Source organism: Marmota monax, unplaced genomic scaffold, assembly GCF_021218885.2.
Source record: "Marmota monax isolate L192 unplaced genomic scaffold, Marmota_monax_Labrador192_F-V1.1 WCK01_AAM20220418_F8-fsc00209, whole genome shotgun sequence".
Lineage (NCBI taxonomy): Eukaryota > Metazoa > Chordata > Mammalia > Rodentia > Sciuridae > Marmota > Marmota monax.
Window position 1 is genome coordinate 2336523 of NW_026694493.1, and position 17667 is coordinate 2354189.

Genomic DNA, 17667 nt, shown 5'->3' on the forward strand with positions numbered 1-17667 from the left:
GAATACTGAATTCCAGAATTTCCCCCAAAACTTCAGTCTCAAAAATGAGTTAAGAACTCTATGAAAAAGTACCTCCCCCGCCTTTTTTCATTTTTAAAAATAGTTATGCTATACCTACTTCTAATACCTATTGCTTGGTTTCTCCTAACTTATAGCCCTCTGAATTGCCTGGTAGCTTTTAAGGCTTTAAAGTAGGAAGTTAGTTAGGTACAGATGAAAACAAACAGAAGTTGCTCTAAGACAAATATATGAAATAGGTTTGAGGTGTGAGAAAGAGTTTAGATGCTGAGAGTAAATGGCTGCAGCTGCTGGGTGCCTAGATCTTCGGGAAGTGATGCTTCCAGTAGTTCTGTGGTATCTAGGGGGCTATGGAATCACTCTGAAGGCTTCAGCAGTGCCCTGACACCATTAACTACTTACTCCTCTTCTCTACTACCTTGTATGTGTATAAAATAATTTTATAAACCCTACAAAATCGGTTCTGGTCAAGAGTACAATACATGGTGGTAGCACCAGGGAACCTTTCCTCTTAATTAACCACACATTCATAAGCATTACAGTAAGAAAAATAAATTATTCAACACTGACATTTTATTTTCTGAAGTTTTATAATTTTTACAAAACAAAACAAAAAGCAGGTATCAAAAACAGCAGAGTTTATAGAATTTCTGCACCAGTTTTCATATAAGTCAGTGATTATGAAACTGGTAGCCAATGTAAATATTAAACACAGGCTAATTTCCCTCTTGGTCATATGCTTTCAGGTGGTTTTTTTTGGAGCTACTCTGAAATAATAGCTTTTTATAAGCACCGGCCACTTTTTGAGAACCGATTTGGTTTGTCCAACAAAGTAAACAATTTTTTGCTGTGTGACTTTTTTTTTTTTAAGAAACACTGAGCTGAACACAGAATATGTTATTTGTTTGGATCTGAACCAAATCTTTTGAGATCCCAATTACCCTGAAGAACACTGAGGACATTTATAGGGCATACTAAATGGTAAAATAAATATTCATATTTGTCATCATAATGTCTAAGGCAGCTACTGTTTTTCTAAAGAAACAGTATTTCATTCAGAGACTGCCCAGAGTTTGAACTACATCATAGTTTCCTCATCCTTTCTGATTTGGAGTAGTTTCCCCAAAGGGAGCCACATTATTGACACACCAAAGCTTTAATATCAAGCCAAACAGGCTCTGATATTTTATAGATACACCTGTATAGAACAAGACTCCTTGTTCAGGACCCTGGGTGACCACAAAGAAATCAAGAGGCCATGATAATTGAATGTTGAAAGGAAGTAGCGTTCTTAAAACTCACAGCATAATCTGGAGACAAGGAGAAATAAAATTGGAAATTAGTAATGGTTTTCACCCACCACTTGTTCCAGAAACACATTTTGCTTAAATAAGGGAGTATGGTCCAGTTTTGCAATGTTAATAGCTGCCAGCTTCTCAAATATATATATATATATATATAATATATATATATATATATATATTTTTTTTTAATAAAGATCACTTTCTGACTAGCAATGAGTTAGGAAACTGGCCTCAAATTCTGATCAGATCCCTCATATTAGTCGGAGGGGGGGGGGGAAACAAACCAACAACACAGTAACCAGCTGATAGGGGTTTAAGATTGCACAATTAAATCTGAATGTAAATGATACTCTACACAGACTGGTATAAACATCATTGAAATGGTTACGAGAGGATGAAACAATCCTGCTGAAACCAAATTTCCTCCACATTATCCCAATTTTCATGAAAGGAAAACTGGCATGTAATTTTCTTCTTTGTAGATATGAAAAAGGAAGCAAGAAGGCAAAGCTGAGAAAAACAGATGCTACCCACAGGGCAGCCGTGGCATTTGGTTGTTTTGGTCTTTGTACCAGCAACTCCCACTCCTGCGGTGGATCCAGTTCCTGCTGGACTACACCGTTTTCCTTGCAGTCAGGACACGAACAATGGACCCTACTCCTCCAGCAGCGAGTGCCTATAACAAACCAAATGTAAATGGTTCACAGAATACCAAAAGGCTATGTCTCATATAAATAATTTTTTTTCCTTCAAGAAGGAATGTGTATAGCCACAGACTGTGAATTCATTAACAAGTATTTCTTCAGCACTCATTATACACCAGACACTGTTTTATGCATTAAAGATATAATAATAAATAAAACTTTTAATATCCCTGCTTTCTCAGAGTTTATATTCTAGTCAACTTAGTTTACATTCTAGTACATTGTTTCTAAATCATGTTTTGAAAATATGTAACATAATGTTCTTACCTAAAACAGATGCTCAAATATAAATTGAGGACATTCTGTATTTCTTTCTCATCACAGGAAGAAAATCAAATTGAGATCAACCATCTAACTTCCATTTAGATTAGTGAGTTTGTAGGAAGATATTATTTAATAGCTAAAAACTTAGAAACTTTGTAATTTGAAAATTTGAAGGCCAAGACAGTATTAGGAACTCTGGTTACTTCAAAAAATACCTGCTAAATACTTGCTGTATACCACTATGTTTCAAGCGCTGTGTCAGATGCTGGGGATAAAAAAATGAATACATCTAGTAGCTTCTGCTCTGCTGGGAAGAAACCGTCTTATAAACAGAACATTTTAATGTAATATATGAAAAGGCAAGAGTTATGACAGAGTGCTACAAAAAACAAAAGGCACATGCCCAGCCTGACAGCAGAGAGGAATGTTTCAGGTAAGTCTTCAGGGAGACAAACAATGTTAAATGGATAAGGAGGTGACAGACAGCAGAAAAACCACAAGCAAATGTACGGAGGTGTGAAAAGGGAAAAGGCTGGCTTTGCTGTAGCTCAAGGGAACAATGACATGGCAGAGGTTAGACTTGGGAACTTGGACTTTATTCTTCTGGTGACTGACAAAGGTACATTTGGGTTTTAAAAAGATTATTCTAGTGGCTCGGTGAACAGATTTGAGGGAGGCAGACTGGCAGCTGGGATGCCAGTTCAGAAGCTATAGCAACAGACTGGAGAGATGCTGTGAACTGGGTGGTGTGTTAGAGATGCACTTGGGTGGATGGATCTGAGAAGTGTTTAGGAGGTAAGAGTGGCAAAACCCAGTGACTCACAATAAGCAGCAGCGAAGACTTGACACATGCCTCCAGTTTCCTCATTTATAAAGAGGAATGGCAAGTTTTTCCTCCTAGTATTTTTATGAGGATCTAATGAATTAACATGGAAAGTTCTTGGGAGAGTACCTGGAATATACCAAGTTCTCAACAAAATGCATGAAAATGGAAGAAGGGATTTAAAAATTATTGATTTTCCTTGTTCTCCCATTTAAAAAAATTTTTTATAGTTGTAGATGGACAGAAGGCCTTCGTTTATTTTTATGTGGTGCCGAGGATCGAACCCAGTGCCTCATGCATGCTAGGCAAGTGCTCTGCCACTGAGCTACAGCCCTAGCCCCTCCTTATTCTCTTTAAAAAAAAAACAAAAACAAACAAAAAAACCCCACCTTGTGGCAAAATACATAACAAAATTTGCCATTTTAACCATCTTTTTTTAAAAAAATGTTTAATTGTACATGGACACAATATCTTTTATGTATTTATTTTTATGTGGCGCTGAGGATCGAACCCAGTGTCTCACACATATGAGGCAAGCACTGAGCTACAGCCCCAGTCCTTAACCATCTTTAAGTATAAAAATTCAGTGATATTAATTATATTCATAGTCTTGGGCAGCCATCACCATTATCCATTACCAAAACCTATTCATCACTCTAAACAGGCACTCTGCTCCCATTAAGCAGTGACTCCATATTCTGCTCTTCCTCCAGTCTCAGGTAAGCTCTAATTACTTTCAGTACCTTTAAATCTGCCTATTTCAGATTATAATATATATTTTTTGTGGGTCTGGCTTATTTCATTTAGCATAATGTTTTACAGGTTGATCCATGCTTTCTAATAGCAAATTCCTGTTTATGGATGAATAATACTCCACTGTAGGTATGTACTACATTTTATCTGTTTATCTTGGGTTGTTTCCTTCTTTTGATCACTATAAAAATAATTCTTGGTTTTTACTCCTTATTTTCTTTTGCAAAGATTTCATTTAATTTAAAGTAAAAACAAGGTTTAATGAGTCATAATATACATGCTTAGTATACGTGAATAAATGTGTTGTACACCAGAATCTCTTAAAAGATGACCAAGGCTAGTAAGCACATACCTGAACTTCTTATTTTCATGCATTTTATTGGTAATAATGTGTTGTACAGTCAGGCCAATGTAGTCACTAAGGTGAGAGAGGCATTGTTATCCTCTATTATAAGGAAAACAGTTGTACAGATTTATTACTTACCTTTTCATGCCACTGTAGTAACATAGCACTGCTATTGTCAGATGGGCTCTCAAAGCCCTTATAAATATACTTCATTAGGAGATCCACACCATTCTTGTCCAGAGATTGAACAGCCTTTTCGATATCATTAGCTTTAAAAGAGATGAGCACCTTCAAGACAATGCTGCCTGCCCGATCCTGGGGGGTAAATATATAATAAACATTCAGATATATGCCAGGGGCTACAATTTAGAAAGGTCACCCTGAGGTGACATTTGAATAAAGACCTGAAAGATGCAAAAGAGGAAATCTGTGGGATATGGAAGTGTTTCAGATGGAGAAGGAACAAGTGCTGTAGTGTGGGTTCTGTGTGTTCAAAGGACCCCATAAGGTTAGAGCAGAGTGGTCAGAGAGTAGCAGGACAGAAGTCAGGTTTTGGGAAGGCAGATCATGGAAGGCCTCCAGGCCATTGTAAGGACTCTGGATTTTACTCTAAGACATTGGAGGGTTTTAAGAGCATTGCTATAATCTGATTCACATTTTAATCATTTTATTGTCTATGTTGAGAATAAGCTGTGGGTGCAGGGAAGCAAGGCAGAAGCAGGGAGCCCAGTTAGTAAGTGGCTGCAATAATACAGGCTGGTTTTGGGTTAGCATGGCACAAAAGGTGGTGAGAAGTGGATAGATTCCTGACATAATTGGAGGTAGAGCTGATAACAGATCGGTGTGGTAATTTCATAATTAAACAAATTTAAATTTCACTTCTTAGTCTTAAAAAAATGCTATCAAACAAGGAAACTAGTTTGAAGTTCTACTTTGAACTATGCTTTAGAAATTTTTTCTTTAAAATTTTATTTTAAAATATTTAGAAAACTTATTTTTTATATCTATAGATATGAGATATAGTGATATTCCTTCCTGGTGATCCTTTTTCTTCTGGTAAAAGACTTCTCTAACAGCAAGAAAAAAAAAAATTAACCCATTTAGCAAAGCAAAAGGAACACTTAATTGACCCTTTCATAATAATTCAACAGTGTGCTATCTTTGGCATCCCCTATTGGTCAAGATTTTACAGAATGTTTCTACCACCTATTGCTATCTCTAGTTTAAATGATCTGATTTAGAAAAATATCTGTGTACCCAGAGTTATAACCTCCCACCCACAAGCTGTGATAAAAACCACCCACATGAAAGCAGAAGGTGGTAAAATCAAAATTTCAATGATGTTCCTAATAACTTTTTAAAAAGCAAAGAAAAATTCCCTTATGAAACACTATGTTGCCTGGGTAATAATTATCATGCATTTATTTAAGCTATGTACTACTATTCAATTAAGGAGAGTTTTGAGGTTCTACAACATATAAATAGCCACTGACAGTGCAATGATGTTTTAGGATCCATTTTATTTGTTTGTTTGTAATATGGGCAATATATATATATATATATTTTTGTTTGGTGATGGAGACTGAACCCAGGGCCTTGTGCATGCGAGGCAAGCACTCTACCAACTGAGCCCTAGCCTGGCAATATGTTCTTTTAAAATTTTTTTAATAAATATTTTTTCTTTTATTAATGCATTAGTTATATAACAGTTGGGTTCATTTTGACAAAACCATGTATGTGTGGAATTTGATTTACTTATGCTTCATTTTAAATACTAAATGAGGAAACAGGTCCTGAAGAATTAGTGAATGACTGCAACAGGGAATGGAAGTTGCACAATTTTTCTGAAGGGCAATTTGGCAATATCTTATGTACCAAAAGGCTTAAAAAATGTGCTTTCCTTGGTCCAGTGGCTCACTTCTAGGAGTTTGTTATAAGAAAATAATTAAAATTTATCCCAAGTTATTCCCATCATACATACAGCAAGAAGAAAAATAGTCAATGACAAAAAATCAGTTATATCTAAACTGCAGCACACTGGCGTACAACAGTTAAGAATGCTATAGAAATAAACTTATTGTTAAGGAAAGAAGTTCCTGGACATTGTTATTCAGATGAAAAGCAGGTTATAAATGCTATTTTTATAAAAACAAAAACACTCAAACTCTATAAGCATATACCAACATCAAAAAGGAATAAATCTACCTCTGGGTAGCAATATTATGATCAACGTTTAATCCCTTAATATGTGTGAGTTTTTTATAATAAACATTTAATTTTTTTATAATTAAAAAGCTTCAAAAAAAGTAGAATCTGTGTATTTTGATAAAAAATTTTAGTTACTTGTTAAGCCTTTGACTAAATTCATCCTAACTGCTCCTTTTTTAAACACACAGAAATGATTAAACTATCATTTGAATTCACCATGACTACCATGCAGCATTATTATATCTCATTTCATGTTATAGCATTCTTTTTTCACAGGAATGTTTACCTGTCAAAGTATACTCTAAACTATTCTACGACAGAAATAGTGTTTAGTTAAAATATTTGATGACTTTGTGAGACTTCAGAGCATTTTTTTTTTTTTTAAGAATAATAAGGTATCAGTAGAGATCACTGTGTGTGGCTGTGACTCACCTTCACCGCCTGACTCTTGGTGTTGATAGGGGGATTTTTCAGAGCTGCCTGGAGAGCAGCTATCATGTTTCCTGTGATGGTGGTTAAGGCAGTAAACAGCAAAGGATAGCCCCTGGGAAAGCATTATAACACCTGGAATCCTTAGTTTAAGACCTGACTTTATCCATAAGAAAAAATATTTTCATTGTCACATGTTCAATATTGAAAACTCAAATGTGTTGGTTTCCAAAGTCACTCAAAGGCAAAATATTGAAATAAGAGAACATCAGAATTAAAAAAAAAAGACTATCAAAGATTGATAATATTTCAATTCCAATGAAACACATATGCAAACATTATGTAGACTGGTTCTTAAGAAACCCTAAAATAGGGCTGGGGCTGTAAGCTTAGTGGTAGAGTGCTTACCTAGCGCGTGTGAGGCATTGGGTTAGATTATTAGCACCTCATAAAAATAAACAAATAAAATAAAGGTATGCTGTCCATACATAACTACCAAAAAAAAAAAAAACCCACCAAAACCAAAACCAAAATATACATTGGAATCATTTAGGCCCCCAAATGAACCAAAATATATCTTATGTGATTTTAGTTGTAAAAACATAAAGACTGAAGTTTATACTAAAATTATATTCTATATTAACTGACATGCTGGCATTATTACTTCAGCAAACTGAATGACATAAATAGCAATTTCTCAATACTGAACAAGAGGTATTTCAGAAAATGTAATAATTCATATGACCTTTAGGTGGCAGTTTACTTTTTTTTTTTTGTCTTATACATTCCTTCATACTTCAGAAAGGTTATTCAAACTGTGTTAGACCATACCTATTAGATTTAGTCTCTCGGAAAGCACCAGTGAGTTAGCAAGCATGAGAATTGGGAGGGCCAATCAGATTGTCAGAATGTACAGTCATTTCCCTAAAAGGAAAAACCACAAGAGAGTTCACTTGTTCCTCCATCTGTAGTACCAGACCAGGGCTGTCGCTCCCTGTAATAACAAGGGTAAGAAGAGACAATGCCTTTGTATTTTAGGATGAATTTATTAAAAAGAAGATCCACTGATAAGGATACCATAAATTACCTAAAATATTAGTTTTCCAAAACATCATTTATTCCTCCCTAATAAGAAATGTTTTAAGAAAGAATAATGCTTACCACTTATCTTAAGAAATAGGTATGAAGAAAGAAAACAAACCTATGATTGTTAATAAGCTGTAATTTTCAAGGCTGCATGGACTTTCTAAAGAAGCACACCTTTTGTAGACTGGCTTGTTTTTAAAGACCCCAACTAGTTAACAGGTAGGTACTTAAATAATGCAAAATAATAACAAATGATTGTGAAAGCTGTAGCAATCAAAGGAAAACCTATACAGTACATTGATAAATGTTTAATGCCATATTTAAGTGCCTTTATGAAAAGATACAGTTGTCATAAATATTTTTGCTCAGATTATTACTTCATTGTAGTTTAAAAGGACACTGATAAGGAAAGAATGCACTCAAGGATAATCAGAAATGTATAAAGAGCTAGTGATTGAGATTTTTCTAAAATTACAGCTTTGTTTTTTGCAACATTTACGTTCTCCTAAAAATGATCTGATGCAAATGCTAATTTGCGATTATGAATATTCAAATATGCAAACCAAGAAACCAGGAACTGACAGCCATATTTTAACTAAAACGGAAACAATTCATGATCACAAAAATGATTCTGCTTTATGCAAATGACTCATCTTCTATTTTATTCATTGGGGTTTATTTTAAATATTTCCAGGGATTCTCCACATGCATTCCCCGTCTTTTCTCTATTGTCCTATTCTTAGCAGATAAAAGGCTCCAAGCTTCCTCATTGGGAGTTTTCGTGTTCTGTAGTCACTCCCCACACCTGGTTAACAAATTATGTGCCACCTATATTTTGCCAGATCCCTTTCTCTTAATGGGGTGGAGGGGAGCCCGTGGGCTAAGTACGGAGGACCTCAATTTGCGAACCGCTCCATCTCTCCGGGCTAGAAATAAACTACTCCAACGATACAAAACGCAAACCACATAACAAAAAGACTAAAGACGCCCGCCCCCCGACCCCATCTGAAATTTCTGGAGCTAAAGCGATCCCCGTAAAGAGAGTTCTGGGAGGAAACTTGGGCGCGGGCACTGGTCCGCGGCCGGCCCACACCTCCCGGCGCCGCGAGGGCGCGGCCGGCAGGACCGTCCTGAGGCCGCCACGCCCGCGCCACCTGAGGAATCCGGACCCGGGCCGGCGGACGCGGCGGACCCGGGAAGCCCCTGCCTTTCAGAAGAGGGAGCCAGGTCCAAGCCGGGCCGCCGGGTGCTCGCGGCGCCCGACCCGGAGGGACTGTCCCCTCGGTCCCCGCCGCCCCGCGGGACAGGGGCCGGGCGGGGTCCGCGAACGCAAGGATATTGCCGCAGGCAGGAGTCCACCTCGCCCTCGTCGGGCCCGGCCTGCCCGTCGCCCCCGTCCTCCTCGTCCACGAACTTGTTCTCGTCGTACTCATCCACGTCCACCTTCCGGAAGCGGGCAGACGACACCGTGTTCTTCGACATCCCGAAGCCGGACCCGTGGCCAAGGCCTCCTCTCGCTGCTGCCTCTAGCTCAGCAAGCCCAGCCCGGCAGAAACCCACTGCACGGCTCTGGATTCACTTCCCTCTTCCGTTCTGGGGCGTAGCCGCAGCCGCGGCTCGGGCGGTTCTGGGCCTGCGCGCTGGTCCAGCTTCTTCCTCCTCAGGTTCGCGCTCTCCTCGAGCCCCGACGCCGCCTCCGCGCTCCTCGGGGAGCGCGCGCGAGGGAGGGCGCGCGCAGGACACTGCGCAGGCGCGGACTCGCTGCAGGAAAGGGGCGGGGCTGGGCGAAGGAGGCGGGGGCGGCCTGGCGGGCAGAAAGCGAGGCAGCGGGCAGAGGTAAGAGGCGATTGGTTGCCTGGTCAGTCACGTGATCCACAGGAGGTTCCCATAGAAACGCTTTTCTGCGGTCCAGTCTTGGGGGCTTTAGGTTTTCGGCGATGGGCAACGGGGGCGGGTGGCCTTGGCTTTTTCTGCCTCCGCCGTCGCTGGCATTGACCTGTCTTCGGGGTCCTGCATAATAAGGTCGGGCCCGTCCGGATGTGCCTGTGGGGTGGGATGGACTGGCTGCAGGACCTAGTCCCCTGCAGTTGGCAGGAGTATGGGACAGAGTGATGCACGCCCGGGCGCCCAGCGTCATTCTAGTCTTCGGAGTCGTGGCTTCGGACCTCGCGCTGCCTGGGGCTGCGTTCCTGAGCTCCAAGCCCCTTTCGCGGGGTTGAAACTACGTTGCTCGGCCAGCGGGAGGTCCCCAAGGACGGAGTCGAAAGGTCAAATCTTATTTCTCAGAGCTGTGTGACAGCAGAACGACCGGACTTGGAGAATCTGAACTCGGTATCCTATCCTTAGGGAGGGAGAGGAAGGTGTCTGGGCAGGGGTTGGGGCTGGGTGGCAAAACTGGGGTGAACTTGTAGAATTCGAGGCAGAGACGATCATTCATATCTTAAAATAAGTGGTTATTTGGAGCAAGAATGTGAGAAAAGGGTAGGCGAGTTATTCTTTCCAGTGCTGAGGGAAAACAAAATCTGTAAGAATTAATAGAAACTAGATTTTTAAGATTGATATTTATGATTTAAGATTTTATGGGCCATATTTTTAGATTATATTCCATATTTCCATTTCTGAGAGCAGAGCTCTTATTAAGGAAGTCAAGGCACTAAGATTAAGGAATGGTAGTTGAGATCTGTGAATCACACTATAGTATAGGTATTTGCAGAATAATATTAATTTGGACTTTTGCTGGACATTGCCCAGGTGCAGGTCCACCTCCAGCCGAAGGCTGACTATTTTGTATTTGAGTACCTCATCCTTGATTTCCCATGCTGTATTAAAAGATAACTGAGCTTGGAAAACCCTGGCTTGGGTCTTCATGACTCTTCCACTCAAAATTTGCATGATTGAGGCATGTTGGTTAAAATTCTGAATCTCAGGTACCTTATCACTAAAATGGGGCTAATAAAGTGTCTTCACAAGATTGTGCTCAGGACAATCTTATGAACACAAAAGTGTTTCAAGTCTCTAAAATTCAACATTAATGTAAAATGCATGATACCTATACCATTGGTTTGGGTACTAATTTCATAAATTATATTTATATATCATCTTATATTGCCCTTGAAAGAAATATCAAGATGCTGAATGGCAGAGACTGTCTTATTTTTCTTTTGTATCTTCCTTCCACTTGACATAAAGCCAGGCATGCAGAAGGTACTCAATACATGATTGATGACTGAATAAAATGTGAAAAGCAGTACAGTTTCCGAGTCACACTGAGATTAGTGAATCAGTTAAAAGAGGAAGAGAAATCTCAAAATCAAGCCTTTGTTGGACACATATACGTACACACATACATCTCTGTGTGTGCATGTATGTAAAGAAAGCTGTTCAAGAATAGAATGCATCCTTTTTTGGGGAGGAAGGTGAAGAGCAATGTAGAATTTTTCCCCACACCCAAATAAATCATCCTTCCAGAATATGTAACATTTAAGTGATAGAATTGAATAGAAGTGACATTTCCTTAAATTAATATTCACATTATGAGTAAAAATTCTACTAGGACTGTCTTAGGACAGCAAAAGAATATTTAGAATATTTTCTACCTGTTGGTAATATTTATTAAAAATGTATATAGCCAAGTGTAAGGTCATTACCACAGTGCAGGGCATTATATAACTTAGAATAAAGATTTGTTTTAATGTTTTTCTGTTTTTATCTTTTGCTAACTTTAGTATAAGCTACCCGGCTTACTTTTTTAGATGTTGAACTGATTGTACTTTTTGTTCTTTTAAATCAAGATTTTCTTTGAAGAGAAAATTGAACATTAGATGCACTGTTGAGTGCAAATGGGAGCAAGAGTTTAAGCCTTAATACATCCTTTCTCTTACACTTCTATTATTTGTACTGCCGTATTTAGGTGGTATTTTTTGTTGTTGTTACTGTTGTTCTCTTATTTTAGAACTGAGAGAATCCTGGGATAGAAATCAACTTAATGGAATGGTGGAAAGAATTTTAAAAATCAGTTGCTCAAGGGTGTAATTGTCTTGATTGCTCATAAGTTTGCTCTGTATGTTGAATGTATTAAATGTGATAGTGTGTTTGATATTGCTTCACAATGATCCAAGTGTCTGCTACATAGCACATGCTCAACACATTTCTATCCAATGAATTGATGATCTGACAAGTTAATCTTGAAATAATGTTTAAGACTGAGCATTTTTTTTTACAGATACATTAATTATCTCCCTACCCTCATTAGCTAATATAAAGCTTTAAGGAAATTTTGTGTGTGAAGAAATCTGTTCTTATTTATCTTTTAATTAGAAAATACACACTATTCTACTTCTTTGCAAAACCTAAATTTTTAATGTTTACAATGATGCTTAATTAATCTAAGGTAATTTTATTCTCCTTATTTTAATTTTTCAAATGAGCATCTTTTCCTTGATATAAAGGATCCATAAGGTTTTGAGATATATTATTGATTGTGCAAATAACCTGGTTTGATTCAATAATAAAGCAAGACTGAATTTTCCCAAGGTTAATGCTCTCTATGTATTTCTGTGATGATGCAGAGTCAAAGATATTTTTAGTTAGAAGGGATTTTAATAAAACTATACTATGATAGGTCTTTTTATCAGTTATTTTAAACTAAAAACTCTCTTATGTGCTTCATTTCCCCAAACTTGCCACTAAATACTTTTTTAAAAAAAAAAAGATGGATGCAATATTTTTACTTTATTTTATTTATTTTTTTTTGTGGTGCTGGGGATCGAACCCAGTGCCTCACATGGGCAAGGCAAGCACTCTACTGCTGAGCTATAACCCCAGCTCCTAAATACTTTTTTTAGTTGTTAATGGACACAGTATTCTTATTTATTTTTATGTTGTGCTGAGGATTGAACCCAGTACCTCATATGTGCGAGGCAAGGGCTTTACCACTGAGCCACATCCCCACCCCGCCATAGCATGGCACTATATTTTTTTTATTATTATTTGAAATGGAAATGATCTTTGTTAATCAAATATGACAAACTTGTATAATGATATAAATATTTGAATTTCAGTTCTGCTAATGATAGAGTTCAGTAACATGGTTTTTTAGCCCCATAGTTACTGCAGTATAAAAAGATTTTTAGTATGTTACCCATATACTATATTATGGTTTAATGCTTCCTCTAATATTCCATCAACTAGTGCTGTGTTGAAAATATCAGCCTTTTAAACTTCAAGTTTTTTCTTTGTAACTAGTTATAACTTTATTTAATTTTAAGATTACGACTGAGGTAAAGTAGGTAGGGAGAACTATTTAAGACCTTTATGTGATGTATTTATGAGTACTTCAAAGATCCAAAAAATTATAAATCTGTACTCTTAGGAAAAAAAATTTAATGCCAAATGGAAGAATAAACCTTGTTTTTTCTTAAAAATATTGCCATGAATGAGGCCTTTATTCCATTTAATGTTTTAACTGCTTATGATATAAAGGGAAACTATGGATTTTACAACATATTTATCCTGTATTCCTTCCCATCACTGGGATATCATAATGCTAACAGTTATTTTAAGGTGGTATCTCTTGTCACAGTATACAATCATTATATTTGAGATAATTTTTTTGTGTGTGTAATTCTGGGAATTGAACCTGCAGTGCCCTGTCTCAAAGCTATATCCCCATCCCTTTTTTATTTTTATTTTTTTTATTTTTTTAATTATTTTTAAAGATAGAGTGAGAGAGGGAGGGGGAGAGAGAGAGAGAGAGAGAGAGAGAGAGAGAGAGAGAGAGAGAGAGAGAATTTTTTAATATTTATTTATTAGTTTTCGGCGGACACAACATCTTTGTATGTGGTGCTGAGGATCGAACCCGGGCCGCACGCATGCCAGGCGAGCGCGCTACCGCTTGAGCCACATCCCCAGCCCCAAAGATTTTTTTTCTGTTTTTTTTTTTTTTTGTAGTGCTAGGGATTGAACTCAGAGTCTTACACATGCTAGCCAAGTACTCTACCACTGAGCTACATCCCTAGCCCTAACCCCATCCCCTTTTTTTAAAAAAAATTTTTAAGTATAGAAGGACACAATATCTTTATTTTATTTATTTATTTTATATGGTGCTGCGGATTGAACCCAGTGCCTCACGCATGCGAATCTAGCGCTGCTCAGCCACTGAGCTACAACCCCAGCCTATCCCAATCCTTTTATTTTTAGCTTGAGACAGGGTCTCACTAAGTTGCCAAGGCCAGCCTTGATTTTGTGATCCTTCTGCCTTAGCCACCCAAATTGCTGGGATTACAGGCATGTGCCCCTGTGGGGGACTGAGGTAGCAATAATTAATATCTTATTTTCTAATTTTTGTGTCATTTATTTTTCTTATCTTATTGCATTAGCTAGAATTTTGAAGAATGTTGAAAAACTGGGTAATAATAGGCTTCTCTGCTTTGTTCCTATTTTAATGGAATTATCTAGTATTTTACAGTTGATGTTATATTTACTATTATTTTACTATCTTTAGGAATGACTGCTGTAATTATCCAATTTGGGGGGAATCTAATGACACAAATCATAATTTTTATTTTTTATTTTGCAAATGTAATGAAATATATTTACATATTTTTTGGCACTGAAACATTCCCTTATTTTTAGACTAAACTCCATTTGGTTATGAAATGTTACTATTTTAATAACTTGCTGGATTTAATTCATTTATACCTTTTAAAGTGATTTCAAATGTATATTTTTAAGTAAGATTGGTCCATAGTTTCATTGTGCTGTCTTTATCCAGTTTTGATATTAGGGTACCTAGCCTTGAAGATGAATTTAGAGGATTTCCAGCTTTTTCCCAATGCTCTGGAATAGTTTGAATGATAAAAAATAACCATGCTATTTGTTCTTTGAAAGTTGTAGAATATGCCTGCAAAATTGTCTGGGTTTGCTGATATTATTAGAAATAGACCATTGATTGTTGATCATCTTCCTCTTGTATGGTTATTGATTTATTTGGTTTTCTTTCTCTTCTTCATTATTTTAGAGTTCATGTTTTCCTAGAAAATTGTGCATTTCATCTAGATTGCCAATTTGTTGATCAGAAATTGCACAAAATATTAAAATTTTTTCAATATACTCCATGACCATAGATATTTTGCTTTTCTTTTTGCTACTTAAGCAGCATATTAAAAGCATTTCTCTTCCAATCTGATTATTACAAATTCTAGCAATGTTTTTTTGATTCTTATAGAAAATAAAAAGTAAGCTCAGATTCATAATTTTGATAAAATTTGAGAGATTCTGCAATCTCTATAATTTCCTACTATCTCTATATCTTCCTACTAATTTCCTATAAAATATTATCATGCTAATATTTTATTTAAAACAAACAACCACTTATTGTTTAATGTGTCAGATACTTGGTAAATAATCCATTTATTTACATTATTTAATCTTGTAGTATCTATAGGGCTTAAGAATTAGTGTTCCCATTAGTGTTTATGGATGAGTAAATTATGGCTCAGAGATAGTATATAACTCAGCCAGGAATATTCAGTTAGCTCCTGGCATTCTGATATGGGAATGAGTTCTGTAAGATTCCAAACTTTATGCTTTTAATTACCACTCTCTACTTTCAGCAAGTCTTTCTCTGATTGCCTACTATACTATCCTTTTTTCTAAAATAATGATATTGCTAAGTATCAATGGTTGAAATAAATCCACACAGTAGCTTGAAATGGACTATAAAGTGTCAAACTAAAAAAAAAGCTTATTGTAATGATTTTTAAGAGATATTTGTTTTCAGTTATTTCAATAAACTTTCCCTACTTTATCTCAGTTTTTTTGTGAGTAGTCATAGAGCCTATTTTCTAATATTTACTCTAACACAAAAGATGTCACTTTTTTTGGCATGTAGATAAATCATTAATGTCAATTACTAATTCCATATAATTAAAAAATTATGGTAAAATACATATAACAATTTCCATTTTAAGTGTACAGTTCAGTGGTATTAAGCACATTTACATTGTTGTACCACCATTACCACATTCGTGTCCAGATTTTTTTTTTTTTTTAATCTCACAAAACTGAAACTATCTATTAAACAGTAACTCCCTATTTTTCCTTCTCCCCAGTTGTTGGCAGCCACATTTTACTTTTTGTCTCTTGAATTTGACTTCTTAAGGTACCTCATATAAGTGGAATCATATGGTATTTATCTTTTTATGGCTGATGTATTTAATTTAGCATGATGTCCTCAAGGTTCATCCATGTTGTGACACATTTCAGAATTTCCTTCCTTTTCTTTATCCATTCACATGTCTAGGACCTTGGTTTACTTCCAGCTTTTGGCTGTTGTGAATAATGCTGCTATAATTATGGGTATACAAATATCTTTTAAGATTCTGCTTTCTTTTGTGTATATACCCAGAAGAGGTATTGCTGGATCATACGGTAATTCTCTTTGATAGGTTTTTGTTTGTTTGTTTTGTTTTGATTTTGTTTTTGGAACTAGTTCCACTTAATTTAACTGCATGGAACAATAAATCAGTGTTCCATTGCCTTGGGTCCTCTATTTGATACATCCCTGAGAGACAGGGATATCCAAAGTAAAATAATCCCCAAGATGTGTGATTGGTATGAGGGGCTGGAAAAGAGGAAGTAGGGCAAGGTTGAGGGCCAAAGCTCTGGGATCTAGAATCTACTTAAGTTCTCCATCCTAACTTGCCCATCCTACCTGACTCCCTTAGTATACCAGATTCCCATGGGTAACATGGTTTGAGCAGAATTACAGAAAAGCCACAGGACACATACTAAAGGGATATTAATTTTTTCCTAGATTTCTAGTGAATCTGCATTGTTATTATTGAGGTAGGCATCAAAATGTAATGATGAACAGCATGGATACTGAAATTAGATCTCCTGGATTTGATTATCAGCTCAGCCTTTACTACTTGGGCAGATACTTAAGTTTTCTATGCTGCAATTTATTTATTTGTAGAATAAGTATTATAATAATACTTGCCTTGTAGAATTATTGGGAGATTAAATTCGTTACTCTATGTAAGTGCTTATAAACACCTTATATAGCTCTCACTAAATATTTGATAGTAAGAATATTATTTTAAATTAATTAGTATACTTAAGTATACTAAAGTCCTTGTAAGTATACTTAAAATCCTTGGAAATGAAATGAATAGGATTCCATTCTGCAAGTGAAGTTTTTTGATTGCATGCACCATGAATCAAAACAGATATTTAAAAGCTGTTTAAAGAAATATAATCTGCTCTCAAGTCAGGCCAGCAAGATTAGATTTTAACTTGACAAAACATCAAAATCTGTAGAAAATCAGGCTGGGATCGTAGCATAATAGTAAAGTGTATGCTTAACATACATGAGGACCTTGTTTCAGTCCCTAGCATCCCCCAAGAAAATAGATGCTATCAGTCACAAAAGGAGTTATAGAGGTCTGTGTTGTCTCTTACAGCCTAGGCTCACCCAAATACTATCCAGGGATAGACATCCTTGTACATATTACACTATTTCTTTCCAAGTGGCAGATGTAGCTCCACTACAAATTCAAATCTGATAGCACTAAGTGTTTGAATCATATGATGAACTCTTCTAGTCCCATAAAGCAACCTTCTTATTGTAATATCAGGAAGCTTATCTATGTGGAAAGGCAATATAGGATGGATGACTTTGATATCTGCTTGTATGTCCAGTTGTCTCACGGGAAATCAATACATTAGCAT

At 36.7% G+C, this 17667-nt stretch overlaps 2 protein-coding genes across 5 annotated transcripts in view; one reads left to right on the forward strand and one right to left on the reverse strand.

The window, feature by feature from the left end:
- Positions 1-569: 569 nt before the first annotated feature.
- Positions 570-9621, reverse strand: Arpc5 (actin related protein 2/3 complex subunit 5). Its single transcript, XM_058571387.1, has 4 exons — positions 9275-9621; positions 6853-6934; positions 4351-4527; positions 570-1998 (listed from the first exon to the last, which is right to left on the reverse strand). Exons 1-4 carry the CDS (start codon positions 9415-9417, stop codon positions 1936-1938), a joined length of 465 nt encoding a protein of 154 aa, XP_058427370.1. The 5' UTR covers positions 9418-9621; the 3' UTR covers positions 570-1935.
- Positions 9622-9858: 237 nt separating this feature from the next.
- The window catches only part of Rgl1 (ral guanine nucleotide dissociation stimulator like 1), a 262529-nt gene continuing 254720 nt past the window's right edge, over positions 9859-17667 (forward strand). For all 4 annotated transcript variants that reach the window (XM_046419510.2, XM_046419513.2, XM_046419511.2 and 1 more), the window contains exon 1: positions 9859-10266. The gene's annotated coding sequence lies outside the window, so the exon portion shown is untranslated. The remainder of the gene's footprint in view (positions 10267-17667) is intronic.

Coding starts and splice junctions, on each gene's coding strand:
- Arpc5 (XM_058571387.1), bottom strand. CDS start 9,417: ATGTCGAAGAACACGGTGTCGTCTGCCCGCTTCCGGAAGGTGGACGTG. Junction 6,935..9,274: donor GTGGACTCCTGCCTGCGGCA/ATATCCTTGCGT, acceptor TACTGCCTTAAC/CACCATCACAGGAAACATGA. Junction 1,999..4,350: donor TACTACAGTGGCATGAAAAG/GTAAGTAATAAA, acceptor GGTTTGTTATAG/GCACTCGCTGCTGGAGGAGT.